The sequence below is a fragment of the Equus asinus genome, chromosome 4 (genome assembly GCF_041296235.1).
Source record: "Equus asinus isolate D_3611 breed Donkey chromosome 4, EquAss-T2T_v2, whole genome shotgun sequence".
NCBI classification, from domain to species: Eukaryota; Metazoa; Chordata; class Mammalia; order Perissodactyla; family Equidae; genus Equus; species Equus asinus.
Window position 1 is genome coordinate 112726671 of NC_091793.1, and position 15842 is coordinate 112742512.

General features: G+C 34.3%; 1 protein-coding gene across 4 annotated transcripts in view; it reads right to left on the minus strand.

Moving 5' to 3' along the window:
* SP3 (Sp3 transcription factor) overlaps positions 1–15842 on the minus strand; it is a 55604-nt gene that overhangs the window by 4570 nt on the left and 35192 nt on the right. For 2 of the 4 annotated variants that reach the window (XM_070508130.1, XM_044768698.2), the window contains 3 exons: positions 10212–10295; positions 5705–5894; positions 160–356 (listed from right to left, as the gene is read on the minus strand). In XM_070508130.1, coding sequence (XP_070364231.1) covers positions 160–356; positions 5705–5894; positions 10212–10295 — 471 coding nt within the window. The remainder of the gene's footprint in view (positions 1–159; positions 357–5704; positions 5895–10211; positions 10296–15842) is intronic. The other 2 variants (XM_070508131.1, XM_044768699.2) reach the window with 1 other exon arrangement.

Genomic DNA, 15842 nt, shown 5'->3' on the forward strand with positions numbered 1-15842 from the left:
ATGAGTGTTTTTAAACTGGTGTTACTGAAGATAAAAAATTTGACATAATTGGTCATATTTTAAAGATTCAGTTCAGTAAGTTATACTACAAAAGAAAATTTCAAGGTAGTATGTAGCCCTGTAATTCATTTTTGTCTGTTAGAAGTAAATATTAGTAACCTGTATGTGTTCTTCTGTGCCTCTGTAATTCATCACTTCGAGTAAATCTTTTACCACAGAGCAACCAGTTACAAACAAAAGGACGCTCCCCAGAATGCCAACGCAGATGAGCTCTCAGATGTGAGGTCTTCCCATAGACTTTACCACATCCTGGTATATGACAAATGTGTTGCTTCTTTTTCCCAAGATTGGTACCTCTAAAAAACATACACAGAATAATATATACTTACATGAAAATATTCACATGGACATTACCACTTATATCATACATCCCCTCCTTGAATTTCAAACAGAAGAAATTATCACCATGAGGTCAATCATAAACCAAGACCATTTAAACACAAATTAAATAAAAATTTATATATCTCAAACACGTATTTTATACATTAATTTTACTCCAGAATTAATGTGATTACTGTCCAAATGTAAATATGCTCAAGAATTATAAAATTTAAAAGGACACTTCATACATAAAGAATGTATAATAAAGCTATTTATTATTCTGTCAGAACCATTAACAAATTCTATGCATAGGCCCAATCCAATTAAGTTAGCTGTATAGAAAACCATTTAAATGGTCTATTCAAAGTCATGATGTCAGCTAATTTAAAAAGTAAATAAACCAAGAATGAATGCATAACTAATCACAGGTACAATTAAAAGGTAGATAGGCACCTTAAGCAGACTTTAAATTAACATCATTTAAACAGATTTATTCATATATTTGCATGGCCACACTCTTAGAGAAAATCAAGGAAAAAAACTAGACAAAGCTATTGTCTTAGCTCCCTTAAGCACTGTATGAAATAAATACAAATGAAAATTATCTTTACCCTTAAAATCCCCTCCATATTAACCATGCAAAGATACTCAAAATTATACATCACAGATAAAATACAGTTTCTCCACATCGCAAAATTTGACATTTGTTACATTTCAGTATTTGATACCAAGAACAGGGCTTGGGAGATACGTGCTTATTTGGTGAACATAGGTATCTTAGCATAAGCAAGAAGAAACCTTTTTTGATTCCAGAACTGACAGTCAAATAGTACTAAACACTACAGAAAATGTTATTACTCAAGCTTTAAAAAAAAATTAGGCTAGTAACTGAAGAAAAATAAATGAATTTATAAAAAACATGACATTCTGGACTCATTGACTGTCAAAATTATATCATACAAACTTTGCAATATTTCTCTGAAATTTAAAAAAGGTACATTTAAGATCCCCCCAACTTCCCCTCCTCCCCCAATCTCGCGGTCTAGGTACATACAACCTGTAAACCTTCCATAAACCTGCAAATCCTCCTGTATATAATACACCTATCGTTTTTCAAATTTTACTGGAAAAATGCATATTTCCCCACATTTATATTTTAATGTACTCACACTCAGTAGCATGTGAAATTGCCATAGGACAAACAGTGCTAAACGGTGCAGTGCTGGCTGTTAGATGCCATAGGTGTTCTGAACAGGGAGACATCAATGTGGGCTCCAGTAGTTAGAGAAGACTTCATGGAGGAGGTGGGTAGGATTTAGATAGAAAGGAGGGAAGGCATTCCAGGCAGAGGAATAGCATAAGTAAAGACAAGGAGGAGTCATGCTGTTGTCTCAAGGGCAAGGATGTCATAATCTAAAACAATTCTAGTTTCTGCTCCAGTCCACCCCCAATTTCTACAACTCTCTTCAAAGAGCTGAGTTGAGTGAAACAGGTTTTTCTGGCTCACCTGCAATGCCAAAGTCTTAACCAAAGGCAGTATTGTTTCCATTTAATTTAGCTTTTTAAATTTTATTCTTAAATAGCCCTAAGAAAAAGAGCAATGTTCGTGGCTATTGGTGTACAAACCAATTTTACATATTGTGTTCACCATAGCAATTTCACAGAGAACCCAATTCAGTTCACTCTTGTACTCTTGATTTCTTGCCTCTCTTCTAAGCTATCACTCAGGTGAATCAACGTGCTTTTATAAACTCAAAAGTGCCCTTTTACTAATTTAGCAAAATCTAGCTCGAGAGCACTAACAAAGCACAAGATTACAACAAATTACAGCAACTCATCTGCATTCTCAAAGAACCAAGAAGTCAGGGGAAGATATTTTCAACTGAATTGTAAGGAAATGAGAAATATTCATTGTTTGAAAATGGGATAGAGGCACCTAAGAAAGAAAAAAAATTGAGACAGGGGCACACACAAATATGGTTTAATTTAAGGGAAAAGCCCAATACCCAGGTCCAAGTTTCTATTTAAAAAGGAAATTTTATTCAAGATAAGATCTAGATATGCTAGATAGGAATTTATGGCATGTGATCTGAAAGAGGACTGAAATGAATTTCTCAAGAAAATTGAGATGATAAAAGATTTAGTCATAAGTTTTCTTCTTGATTTACAAAATTACACCACTAATAACTATCATATAACCCAGAAAAACTAACAATTTTAAGTTTCTATTCTTAATTGCTTAAAGTGTTCTCAACAATAATGCCAAAATACAGTGACACAGAATAAATAAAGCTAAATTCTGGGTAGACGGATTAAGAAAACTAAGTCGAGTTTTTCTTTTGCTTAGGATGGGAGAAACAGGACACAAACTGAAATGCTGACAGAAGAGAAAACAGATTTTGCAAAATAATTTTTAAAATATGGAATGATATTTAATCCACACAAAACCTACATAACAATAATCCCTTTAGAATTTATCTTACTTTATTAAAATTACTGTTCTTCTACTAGAGTAAAAAGTTTCTGAAGGTTGGTTCTGCTTAATAAATATTGGTTAAATGCCCAAATGAATATAATTATTTTTATATTTAATTTTACACCTTGCTCAAAAAGGTAAACGAAGAAAATTTAGTTCTCTGAAGATGCCACTTTCACATATTTTTTTAAAGAGAATATGGCTGAGAAAAAAATGCTAATATTCTAAAATTTTTAAACTATCACCTATCTCACCTTTGCAGAACACTGTGGAATATTCTGGCTTTACTACTATATGTTATGCTCCTATTAATTAGATGCAGCAATTGTCAATGATACAATTATGCCTATCATATACACTAGTTGAACTGTGTTCAAATGAGCTCTAAGAAATACTACAGTTTTTTTCTGAAGAGCTTCAATTTTTATTGCTTAGAGTAAGTAAGGTATTAAAAAGTGAGCTCACAAAAATTCTAGAAAAAATAAAAGTATTTTTATAATCCTCAGGATAGGGGGAACTTAATAGTATGATAACAAAGCATCTCATAAAGACTAACCAACTAAAACTTCCGTGCTTAAAAAAAGTTTGCAAACTTTAAGTGATGGAACTCTTTACTTGTGTAACGAGGCATTCTGCAAACCACTGACAAAGTTGAAAGGCAATATAAAACTGGGGAAAAAATATCTGCATGTATGACAGAGTTAAACATATAAATTAACAGATTCACAAAAGAGAAAAGAAATTTTAAAATGGTAAAACATACAAAAAATGTTCAATCTCAAAAAGTAACAAAAAATATACTACGTAAAACAATATTGAGGTATTATTTTTCTTTCATCTGTGAGACTTTCAAAGGATTTAAAAAATAATAAAATCCATTGTTGGCAAGGGTGTGGGAAAACAGATACTCTCATACACCACTAGTGGGGCTACAAAACTGATAAACTGAAACAGCCTTTCCAGCAGATAATTCCTTTGATCTAACAATTCCACTACTGCCAACTTACACTGATGAAATAACCAGACAAATGTACAAAGATGTATGTGTAAGGATTAGAATGACAATAAATTCTTCCCCAAAATGTTAAATCCTTATACATCCATCCAACAGAATACTATACAGCGATAAAAAAACTGATGTAGACTATACAGACTTGGAAATACGATCACAAAAATTTTCAAATAAAGAAGAGTAAACATGTAAAACAGTGAGAATAAGATCATTCTACTTTAAAATACATGTGAAGCCTGGAAGGATATATTACAGTGGTTATCTTAAAGTGGGCTGGATTTTGGTATTCTTTTAATACTCTTCTATATTTATGAATTTTTATGAGCATGTATTAGTTTAATAACATAAATTTAAAAGATTTTCATTTTAAAGAAAAGAATAAATAAAACAGAGGGTAGACCTTAACCCTCAAATTAGATTTGATTTTCACCAACGATTTATCTTTAAAGTTCCTCTAAAAATGAGAGTAAATTTCAAAGTTATTGCCTAACCAGAATTTCACACTTAACCAAAACATTTCAAAGAATAAATAAAATTTCAAACAACTAATTACCAGTAAATACAAATATCTAAGGATCAGATGGAGAAGCAAATCCACTTGGGAGGCAGGACAGTATAGTGGTTAAGGTTCTGGAGTAAGAAACGGGGTCCAAATCCCAGCTGTGTGTGTTTGTAAGAGTCACTCAAGCTCTCTGTGCCTCACTTACAAAACTGTCTAGAACACAGTAAGCTCTCAATGTTAGTAGTTATTAGTCAATACTATTATTGCGAACGGCCAATGTGCAAATCAACTAATAAGAACAACATAAAGGCAAGGCTCTATTAGATCAAGCCCATTAACTATATTAACAGTATTTTTTGTCTATTTAAACCTTGCGTTTCTGAGAGAAGTACGTTAAGGCCTTTCACTATGACTGGGGACGTATTTGGCTAGTATGTCTTCAGAGTTCTACCAGTTTTTACTTTATATATTTCAAAGTTGTGGGGAAAAGGTACCTTGACTATTAACTCTTCTTGGTGAAAACTTTATATTACTAAGAAACATATCCCTACCTATCCATTTGATGATTTTCACTTTAATCCCACTTCATCTGAGATTAACATTGCTATCCAAGTTTTCTTTTTATTAACATTCACCTAATAAATCTTTTTCCACCCTTTTATCTTCAACATTCTTGTGCCAATTTATTTGAGATGTTCCTTATAATCAACATAAGGCTGCATTCTGTATCTTAAAAATATGATCTGAGTCTCAATTTCTTAATTATTAAGCTTAACCCATTAATATTTAATGTAACTACTGATCTGATTTGAGTTTATTGCTGTCATGTTATTCTGTCTTAATGTCATTTTTAAAAACAGTGAATTGAAATACTATAGTTCTGATTTTTTTAATTCTATCATTAAAGGCTTATTATTCATTTCTGTTGAAAATGGAAAATACTTATGCTTATCAACTATTTCTGAACTTCTTATTTTTATATAACTGCCATTCTAAGAATCAACTTTTTATGTTGAATCTCATTGCTGGTTTGCAAATAGGCTAATTTCTGATATGGGCCTGCAAAATGGCACCTGTTACAGTTTTTGTCTTTTTTTTTTTAAGCAAACTAAGTAACTTTAGTTTTAAAAAATGCATTTAGATCCGAAAATTCAATTTCATGTATTTTGTTCTATTTTTCTGCCACACTCATACAGACACACACACACACACACAAAATGATCATGTAATGAATAATTTCCCATGATTAAGTGACATGACATGCAGTATTTCAAAAATTAGAGTGATGATATTAGTAGTCTTGAAAAAAAGAGTATGTTTCATGTATGCATACCTCCCACCACCTTCTTTACAGTTGGGACAGGTGCAAGCTACCCTCCGAAATCTTTTTCGTTCTTGTTGTTGGTCCCCTTCTTCATCTACCACCTGTACTCTTAAGTGTGTTAGATCATTGGTATTCAATGTAGAATCACCACTGAGCTGCCACTCTTCAGGATCAGGTTCTTCTTCCTTGATCCTAATATCTAAAGAAAAAAAACAAATACAGATGAGAAGCAGCCCACTGGCCCAAAAAATAGCATGAGATCTGAGCCTCTCTAAGGTAAAATGAATACTATGTAAAAGTCAAAAATTGTCTATTTGTGGAGCATAATCACCGCTCCTTGTTGTGACTTTCTTTCAAAGCAATGTATTTTACTCTAAATATCAGAGATTAAGCCAAAAAGGGAATAAAGCCATCAAGAGAGCTTGCTTTTTAAAAGACTCATTAAGAAAATCAAGTAATTTTTTTGAGCAAACTGAGTCATAAATAATCTGAAACTTCAATTATAATTTTTCAGTTAGTCAGTAAATCCAGTGGTCGATTCAGATTGGAACAGATCCTAATGCCTTTAACCTCTTTCACAACCTGTATCATTTACGACTATCCATAGGCACTATATGTGAATACAAAAGAAGGTGTCATTCACTTGAAACTGTTACTCACAAACTTAAGCTTTAAAGTCAATCATTACTAAAATATCTATGATGGCCACAACATCACTGTGGACAGAGGTACACAGGTATGAGAGACAGTTTCTATTTCCAAGAAGTTTTAAAAATAAATCAGACTGGGAAACAAAATGAGCATGCAATGGTGAAGAAGAGTGGATATGACAAGAAGTTATGTTGTTTTCTCAGCAGAACCAAACATCTTTATTTATATCGACAATGATACAACTTTATTTTCTATGTGAAACTAAGAGGTTTTTTCATCTCAGAAATGGCTTTTTTTTTTTTTTTAAGGAAGACTGGCCCTGAGCTAACATTTGTTGCCAATCTTCCTCTGTCTTTGTTTCCTCCCCAAAACCCCAGAGCACATAGTTATATATCCTAGTTGCGAGTCATTCTAGCTCTTCTACATGGGATGCCACCACAGCATGGCTTAATGAGTGGTGCCCACAATCTGAACCAGCGAACCCTGGGGCACCGAAGAGGAGCACATGAACTTAACTACTTGACCACAGTGCCAGGCCCACAGCTTCTTTTTTAAAAAAATAATGTATGATTTAGAACAAACATTGAACATAACCATCTTTGGTAAAACATAAATTCCCATAAATTTTTATTTGATTTATGTGAACTAAAAATCTTAATGGAAATTTATTATTTTAGATCTGTATCAGTCAGTAATAATTGGGGCAAAGGTAGCCTAAACAATCAAATGTGCCTAATATCTCCTGAATTTATACCATACTAATGTACTGCACTAATAACCATCGGTCAGGAAAAATACCTCAAAGAGTGTAAAACTAGTTTATCAGAATAACCACAATCAAGAATCAGGGGGAAAAAATGAGGAAAGAGGGGACTCTAGCCTGGCCAACAGGCTAGATAGTGGTGCCATTCACTGAGACAGGAAATACCGGAGAAGGTCCAGAAAAAGAGGTTTGCGCTAGAGATTACAGAAGTTATCAGAAGATATACAGTGAGTCCATCCAAAGAAGTAGGTTAGATCACTCAAGGACTATGAGTAGAATGAGAAGAGAAAGTGGCCTATGATGAATGCAAACAGTTAAGGAACAGGCAGAAGAGGAGGAACCTGCAAAGGAAAGGAGTAGCCAGGAAAATGTGCTACATTAAAGAAAAGAAAGAATATGTTTCAAGTTCAACATCAAATACTGCAGATAAATCAAGAAAGAAACTAAGGAAGTGGGCAAGAAGCGAGAAAGTGTTTAATAACAAGTATAGATAAGCTTTTCAGGAAGTCTGGCTTGAGAGAGAGACGGCAACATGGCAGTAAAGTGGACCAAAGAAGAAAGTCAGGGAGAGGGAGTATTTTGTTTTGAAAGATAGCAAAGAGTTGAATATGTTTAAAATGCTTATGAGAAAGATCCATTACAGAGAGAGAGGTTGAAAACACAGGAGTGAAGTCCCTAAGAAGTCAGGAGGGGATGATAATCCACAGCACTTAAGAGATTTAGCTGATGAAGCACAGCCACCTCTTCCTCTTCCTCTATTACATGAGGGAAGAAAAGATAACAGGCATTCATTCATCCAATAAATAGTTAGCTACTATATGCCCCGAACTGTGCTAGACCTCAGATACAGAGAGAATTTAATGGCTGGAAATTAAGGGGAAATTGGTTTCTGTTTCCTCAGAGAAAAGATCAAGTAAGAACTACATATGTATGAAATTCCTCCAGATACACATGAGAACCGACCTCTGTTCCTTTATAATCAGGTATCCACCCATATCATTATGACAAAACATTTAAGTTCCTGCACAAATATTGCACAGTACCAGCATTTACAAGTTAAATAAAAGACACAGCATAAGGATATATGTCCAGAGTTGGATAAATTTTTAAGCCCATACAATGAGAGATCTTATCAGATGTTTTTAAAGCTGCTCATATTACATTATTTGTGACAAGACAGCAGGAAAAAAGGAGGACAAAATAGTAATATCAAGAATGGATAAACAAGTCTAGAGAGACCAGAGAAAAATTTAAGACAACATACAGAACAAAAAAAGCAAATGATGAGAGAGGGCAACAACAAAATGCAACCTGACTGTGAGGATGAAGATATTATAGGACATTCCTGCTCCTACTGGACATTCCTGTTCCTATTCTCTCACTGGAACATACAACATATGTTTAAAGTGCATCATAGACAAGGAAACTTATAATTTAACTTTTTTTCTTACTGAATACAACATAGGTACATAGAACTTGACATGTCCAAATTGAACACAACTTGTTCACCCACCAAATCTTCTCCTTGCATCCTTCTTAAGTTAGTAGCATTACAAGTTACGTAACTGCTCAAACTATCAACTTAAGGTGAGTCTTGTTAGTCCACTCCCAGCCTGTCATCTCTCTCTTTTGCCAATCCATCACCTACATATCTTCCAGAACATTTTTCCAAATAAAAATCTAATGGCATCGTTTTCCTGATTCAATACTTGCACTAATTCTCTATTTCCTGCAGTATAAAGTCCCAACTTATTAACTTGGTATTCAAGAACACTCTCAATCTGGCCCAAACTCGCTTTTCCAACTTCAGCAATAAAACACCGAAATTCTCATCATTTTCAGAACACATGTCCCTCTCAATGTCACACCCTAGTACGTGTCTCTTGCCTGGACTGCTTTCTAGGTCTTTCATCTTCCTATAACTTACCTCTCTCCTTATCCTTCAAGACTAGTTCAAATGTCATCTCCTTTATACACGCTTATTGTAAAATTAATTTATTGGCTCATACATCCTTTTAGATATGAATGCTTCTCTCAAAAGTGCTCAAAAAACAATCTGACTAAATGAACAAACCATTCCTAAGGAAGAACTTCCAATATAGGTAATGATCTACCTGAAAAGACTTTACCCTCTACTTTTCTATGCTCCTTCTATCTGTAAATAATACATAAGGAGAAGATTTTTAAAAGATTAGGGGTCAGTTCATATGGACAGGACCACAAAGTGCTCACTAAAGACAATAAATTAATTGCCCAACAAGTGTTACACCCAATTTTTAATCACTTTAAACACACCTGGGATATTTTAGAATCTTAATCATAAAATTAATCTAATAAATCCTAAATAATTCCCCTTGCCAAAGCACAGCAATTTATTTCAGACCCCTTAAAAATAAGTCTTCAGCGTTAGGCAGTCAAGTTTACATCTTCCTCAATATCCTAGTGTAGATGACGGGAAAATATTTTTTACTGTGCTGTATTAGTGTCCTACACGCTACCTAGTTATTCTTAGAAATCTACTGTTTATAAAGCTCAGGGGAAGGGGAAGTAATAATTCATCAAAATGACCCATAAAAGTATGAAAAGGTACTCAATATTATTAGATATAGGGAAAATTAAAATCACGTGATATCCTACACACTCACGAAGATGGCTAAAATTTTTTAAATAGATTAGGACAATTGTTGGCAAAGTAGTAGAGCAACTGAAACTCTCCCACACTGCTGGTGGGTGTGTAAATCAGCGTAACAACTTTGGAAAACCTTTTGATCTTCTAAAGCTGAATCTGTGTAAACTCTATAACTCAAGAAATTTCACTGCAACAGAAATGCATACACATGAGATCAAAGTACAAAAATTCACCATAAACTGGAAACAACTCAAATGTCCACTAGTATTGCAACAGAAAATCAGTCACGATATATTCATTCATACAATGGATATGTTAAAATAATGAATATTAACAACTTCTATGCAACAACAGGAATGGATGTCACAAACATAACTTTAAATAAAAGCCACACACACAGTCTCTCTCTCTCTCTATTCCATTTACATAAAGCTCAAAACAACAGGCAAAACTATTCTACGGTGACTGCCTACCTTTAAGAGGGGTAATGACTGGGTACAGGAGATTTCTGAGGTTGCTGGTAATATCCCATTTCTTGATCTGGGTGGTAATTTTTCCTGTGCATTCATTTTGTAAAAATTCATCAAGTTACACACATATGATCTGTACATTTTTCTGAATGTATATTATACTTTAATATAAAGATTATTATAAATAATTTTTGTTAAGGAATCTATAGGAGATTACTTAAGGAAGAAAGACAGGCGATCATCTTTTATTGTGGTTGCAGCTCTAGTTCCTATATAATCAACTAGCCCCTTCCCCCACCACAGGAATTAAAAAAACAAAAACCAAATCTTTAGATGAATGTGCTCCAAAAATTAAGTCCACAATTTTAAATTTAGAATATAATGTTATTCATTCAACAAATATGTGAGTGACTACAATGTGCCGGTCACAGTTCTAGGTTCTAAGGATAAAACAGTTAACAAAAGTTAAGTTCATGCCTTTATCAAGTATACTTTTTACTTGGGAGAAAACAAAACAAATAAGTAAACAGTATTTTAGGTGGTAGTTAAGTGTTATGGGGAAAAAGCAGGGTAAAGAGGGACGAGGCTGGAAAGGAGGGAAGTGTTGCTGTTTTATTTGTTGTTGTTTTGTTTTTAACTTTTATCGAGATTATGATAGTTTACAATCTTGTGAAATTTCAGTTGTGCATTACTGTTTATCAGTTATGTTGTACCTGCAGCACTTCACCCTTTGTGCCCCCCCACCCTCCCCTTCCCCTGGTAGCCACTATTCTGTTCTCTTTGTCTACACGTTTAACTTCCACATGAGAGTGGAGTGTTGCTATTTTAAATAGTGCAGTCAGAGAAAGCTTTGCTGACATGGTGACATTTGACCCTGAAGGAGGCAAAGGCGCAATCAAGGTGGGGGAAAGTATTCTAGGCAGAAGGAAAAGCAAGTTGGGTGTATGCTTGGTGTGTTCATGGAAAAGCAAGGAGGCCTGTGTGGTTAGAATGGAATGAATGTGTAGGAAGAATACTAAGTGATAAGATCACAGAGGTAAAAATGTGAAGGGGAGGATAAGGTCATATATGATGTTACACATTGTGTGTTACTTTGTAGGCCATTATAAAACTTTACATTTTACTCAGAGCAGGGGAAGTCACTGAGGGATTAAGAGGAGGGGGTGATATAATTTAAATTACATTTTATCAAAATAAATCCAGGATCACTCTGGATGCTGTATTAAAGAGACTGTTGGGAGGCAAGGGCAGAAGTAGAGAGATTAATTAAATTAAAAGGCTGCTATAATTATCAAAGCAAAAGATGATAGCGGCCTAAAACTAGGGTGTTGAAGAGGAAGTGGCAAGGATTGGTGAGAGTCAGGAAATATTTCGTAGATAGAATCAATGACATTTGATAACAGATCTGATAGCAGTTTTATGTGAGGTGTCAGAACAAGAAAGGAGTTAAAGACATTCCAAGGTTTTGTCCTAAGCAACTGGAGAGATGGAGCTGCCATTAATTAATTGAGATAGGGTAGACTGGAGGTAGAAGACTGGGAGAGGGCTATAAATCAGAGGCCCGTTTTCAAATACGAAAGTTTTGACGTGCCTACAAAATACCCAAATGATGATGCTGATCAGGTAGCTGATGGATCCGGAGTTGAGGTAAAAGTATGGCCTGCAGATATAAACTTGGGCATCATAAGCATATATACTTGGTTACTGAGTCACTCAGAATGGACTGCAGAGAGAGGAGGAAACCTTGGGGCACTTCAAAGTTAACAAATAAAGGAGATTAAAAAGAACCAACCAGTGAGAAAGAAGGAAATTGGTATTCACAAACCAAGTGAAAAAGTCATTTCAAGAAGAACATAATCATAGGTGTCAAATGCCTGGTAAGTTAAGTAAAACGAGGGCTGAGAAATGACTTGGATGTAACAATGTGGTAATCGCTGGTGATCTTGACAAGAGCTGTTTCAGTAGAGAACCCAGGAAACAACCCTACCTAGAGTAGATTCAAGAGTATGGAAGGAAATAAATTGGAAACAAAGTATATAGTACTCTTTCCAAGTTTTGCTGGGAAAGCAAGCATTATTATAAAAACGAAGTTCCTAAACTAGCCCACAAAGGTAGATTTAACACACAAGACTACCCGAAATAGTGTAAACTAACCTTTACAATTGGAAGCAATATCTGTATAACATACACTAGCAATATAAAAAATGAATATGCTAATTTAAACGGGACTTTTGGTACTCAAGGAAAAACCAGTTTAAACGCAAAAAATGTAAGCAAGAGAAATAAAAGTTCTTAAGATTTGCATAAACATTTAAGAATTTCATAAACAGCACAGATTTTTAATTATGTCTACTGTCTACCTCAAAATATTTAAATTTCCTTTTCATCTGGCCTGGTATATGACTAACAGTATCTTTGTCCCATAATTATGGTTGTTTTCAAGGCATACCCCAATAAAACAAGTTTGCAAAAGGGAGATATAAATGAAAAAAATTTCCTGCACACCTGGGCAAGAGTTGAAGGAAAAGAGAGAGAAATGGAGTTTAAATGATTTAATAGATATATACACACGATATGATTAAGACTAATTTTCTTGCATAACCAATGGACAAACACAAAATTGTACCAAAAAAAATAGCTTAACACATTATCAGTACACTTTAGAGAAATACCAAAAAAGGAGAAAGAACGTGATGGAAGCACAATCTGCTGGAGTACAGGAGTATGGTGGTGAGGGTTTAGATGAAATCAATTTACCATAGCCACCACTAAACAGTACTGTTGACTTCCAAGAGTTTGGTTGCTTCTGTGGTTTAGGAAGAGGATGAAGCCAGTGGTCTCCAAATTTTCCAGACTGCTCAACACTATTAGTAAAGTTTTGAACATGCAGCCCATAAATGTGTTTATTAATTAAGCACATACATAACACTATTGTAATGATTATGAAATCTTATAAAACACAGATAAATAAGATAAACAATTTTAAGTGTATTGTTAATTGTGATAGCTCAATATTAGATAATATGTCACAACAAAATATTTAGGATGAGTTTCGATATTATCAACAGCAGAGTGTCTGCCATTTTCTTGTTGTTCAGTGATACCTGCATTTTTTTCTATTTAGTCCATGGTTTCTTCATATGAATATTAAAGCCACTTGTCCATTCTGAAGGTTTATTCAGTTAAAACCAGAAAATATAAATCCATTTAATCCAAGCACATATAAATAGTAATATGCAGCAGCACGCTAAAAGCACACAAAAAAGTGAGGGAGTAGGCCGGCATGTCCAAGCAACACAAACACAGCTGACATGGAATAAGTGAAGAGATCAATGGCAATCTGTATAATTAATATTAGTTAAAAATTAATAACTCAGGGCATGCCCAGATTTCTATTAAAAATATTACCAGAAGAAAATGTTAAATGCTTCCTCCTAAAACTAATTGCTAATTATTTATCAACAGAGCTAATAGAATATTTAAGATAAATTCTTAACTGGTTTATCAAGTCTGGAATATGCATATTTAATTTAAATAACTAACACTAAGTAAATATGAATTACAGTACTCGTGATAAAATGAGATATTCTCTTTTATCAATAGCATATCATTAGGATTTTGTTATTCTTATCAAAGGCTTTCATATTCTCTGCCTTCAATGTTTTTAAGCACTGATGAAATTACTTCACTTGATGCTAAAAGTTTATTTTGTTTACATTTTCCCTTTAATCAGTTTCACCTGGCATAAAAATCACCTAAACAGAATTACAAGATAATCATACAAGGTCAAAAATATTATTTTAATTAGATTTTTACATTGATAACTACTCAGATTCCAATGGACATTTCAAAGCCACCAAAAGTCTTTCTCCCCCCCAGTTTTTCTTTCTAGGGGATAGTTCTAAAGTATACACATGGATTCCTAAAAATATAACTTCACTAGTCTAATCAAAATAAGTTACACCTTAAGGGAAGGTTTTAAAACCAAATTTTATTCCTTTACCAAATATAATTGTGTGTGTGTGTGTGTGTATTTAGATATATACGGATTATATAGATATATATTCCCTGCTTTAACACTAAGCAATCTCTTTCCCACAAATCCTATCTCCTTAGATTTGGATCATTATTCTTCTATGACTGCTCCCCTCCCCCCCAATTAAAATTAATCTTTAATTTCACCTCTTCTAATCTTTTTCAAACCTCCCTTCTATTTTTTTATAGCAGTTTTCCAAATTATCTTCAAAGCTTTTCTACCCAACTGGAGATTATACATTAATAGGATTATTCTTCCTATTAAATCTAAACAATACAAGCTTTTATAGGATACACACACAGAGATATAATGTGGAGATTATTTTAGGCTGATTATTTCTAAGAAACGAAAGACTCAAAGTTTTTCTTGTTATCTCCCCCTTAACTTTCTAAAGAATTCAGGTTAACAAAAAAATCTGTTTCAAGAAGCTAGCACCTTAGCATAACATGAACTAGGTAGTAGATGCAAGGGGGGAGGGGTAACCTAGAAAAGCCTATTTTTTGGGCTCCCTTCTATGTTCTTCTGTTTCTGTGTGGCCAAACACTTGTTTTCCAAACATGTGCTCCTTTCACCTACCTGTGAGAACTGCCTTCCCCTTCCCTCTGAAGTCCCTGACTATCCCTACCCCCTACATCTTCTTCTGTTTTAGGTGTGGATGGCATTTAAGATGAGGGCTTTGGCCGTTTTGGCAAATTACTCAGTTTTCCTAGGTCTCTCCCATGTATACATATTATTAAACTTTTGTTTGTTTTTCTCCTGTTAATCTATCTCATGTCAATTTAATTCTTAGACCAGCCAGAAGAACCTAGAAGGGCAGAGGAAAATTTCTTCCTCCCCTGCAGTACTTACACAAACCTTCATGGTATAGCCTGCTACACACCTAGGCATGTGGTACTCATCTCACAGGACCACTGTTGCATACACGGTCCGTCGTTGACCAAAACGTCACTATGCAGCACCTGACGGTATGTGATTTTAACTGTAGTTTGAGCAAATCAAATTAATGTGACTTTAAAAATCTGGGGAGAATAAAGAAAATGTTGTGTGTGTGTATGTGTACATACACAATGGAATACTGTGCAGCCTAACTAAAGAAGGGAATCATGCCACATGCTACAACATGGATGAACCTTGAGCACATTATGCTGAGTGAAATAAACCAGTCACAAAAGAACAAATGCTGTATGATGCTACTAATATGAAATTATCTAAAGCTGTCAAAATCACAGAAACTGAAAGCAGAAAGGCAGTTGTTAAGGGGCAGGGAAAGGAAAGAGGATGAATGGGTAGAGAGTTTCAGTTTGGCAAGATGAAAAGTTCTAGAGATCTGTTGCACAACAGGGTGAATATATATACTACTACTGAACTGTAGACTTAAAAACAAGATGGTAAACTTAACGTTATGTGTTTGTTACCAGAATAAAAAAAATCTTGGGAAAATCTCCCTTGTTGCTTCCCATTCTCACATAAGACTTATTTTTGGAACCTCACAGATCAAATCTTCAAAGTCACAGGTAAGAAGTTTAGAATAACTATGAAGGATACATACTAATATAAGATATTACTGCAGACAGTATTCTTTCCTAAGGCTCCTCCCT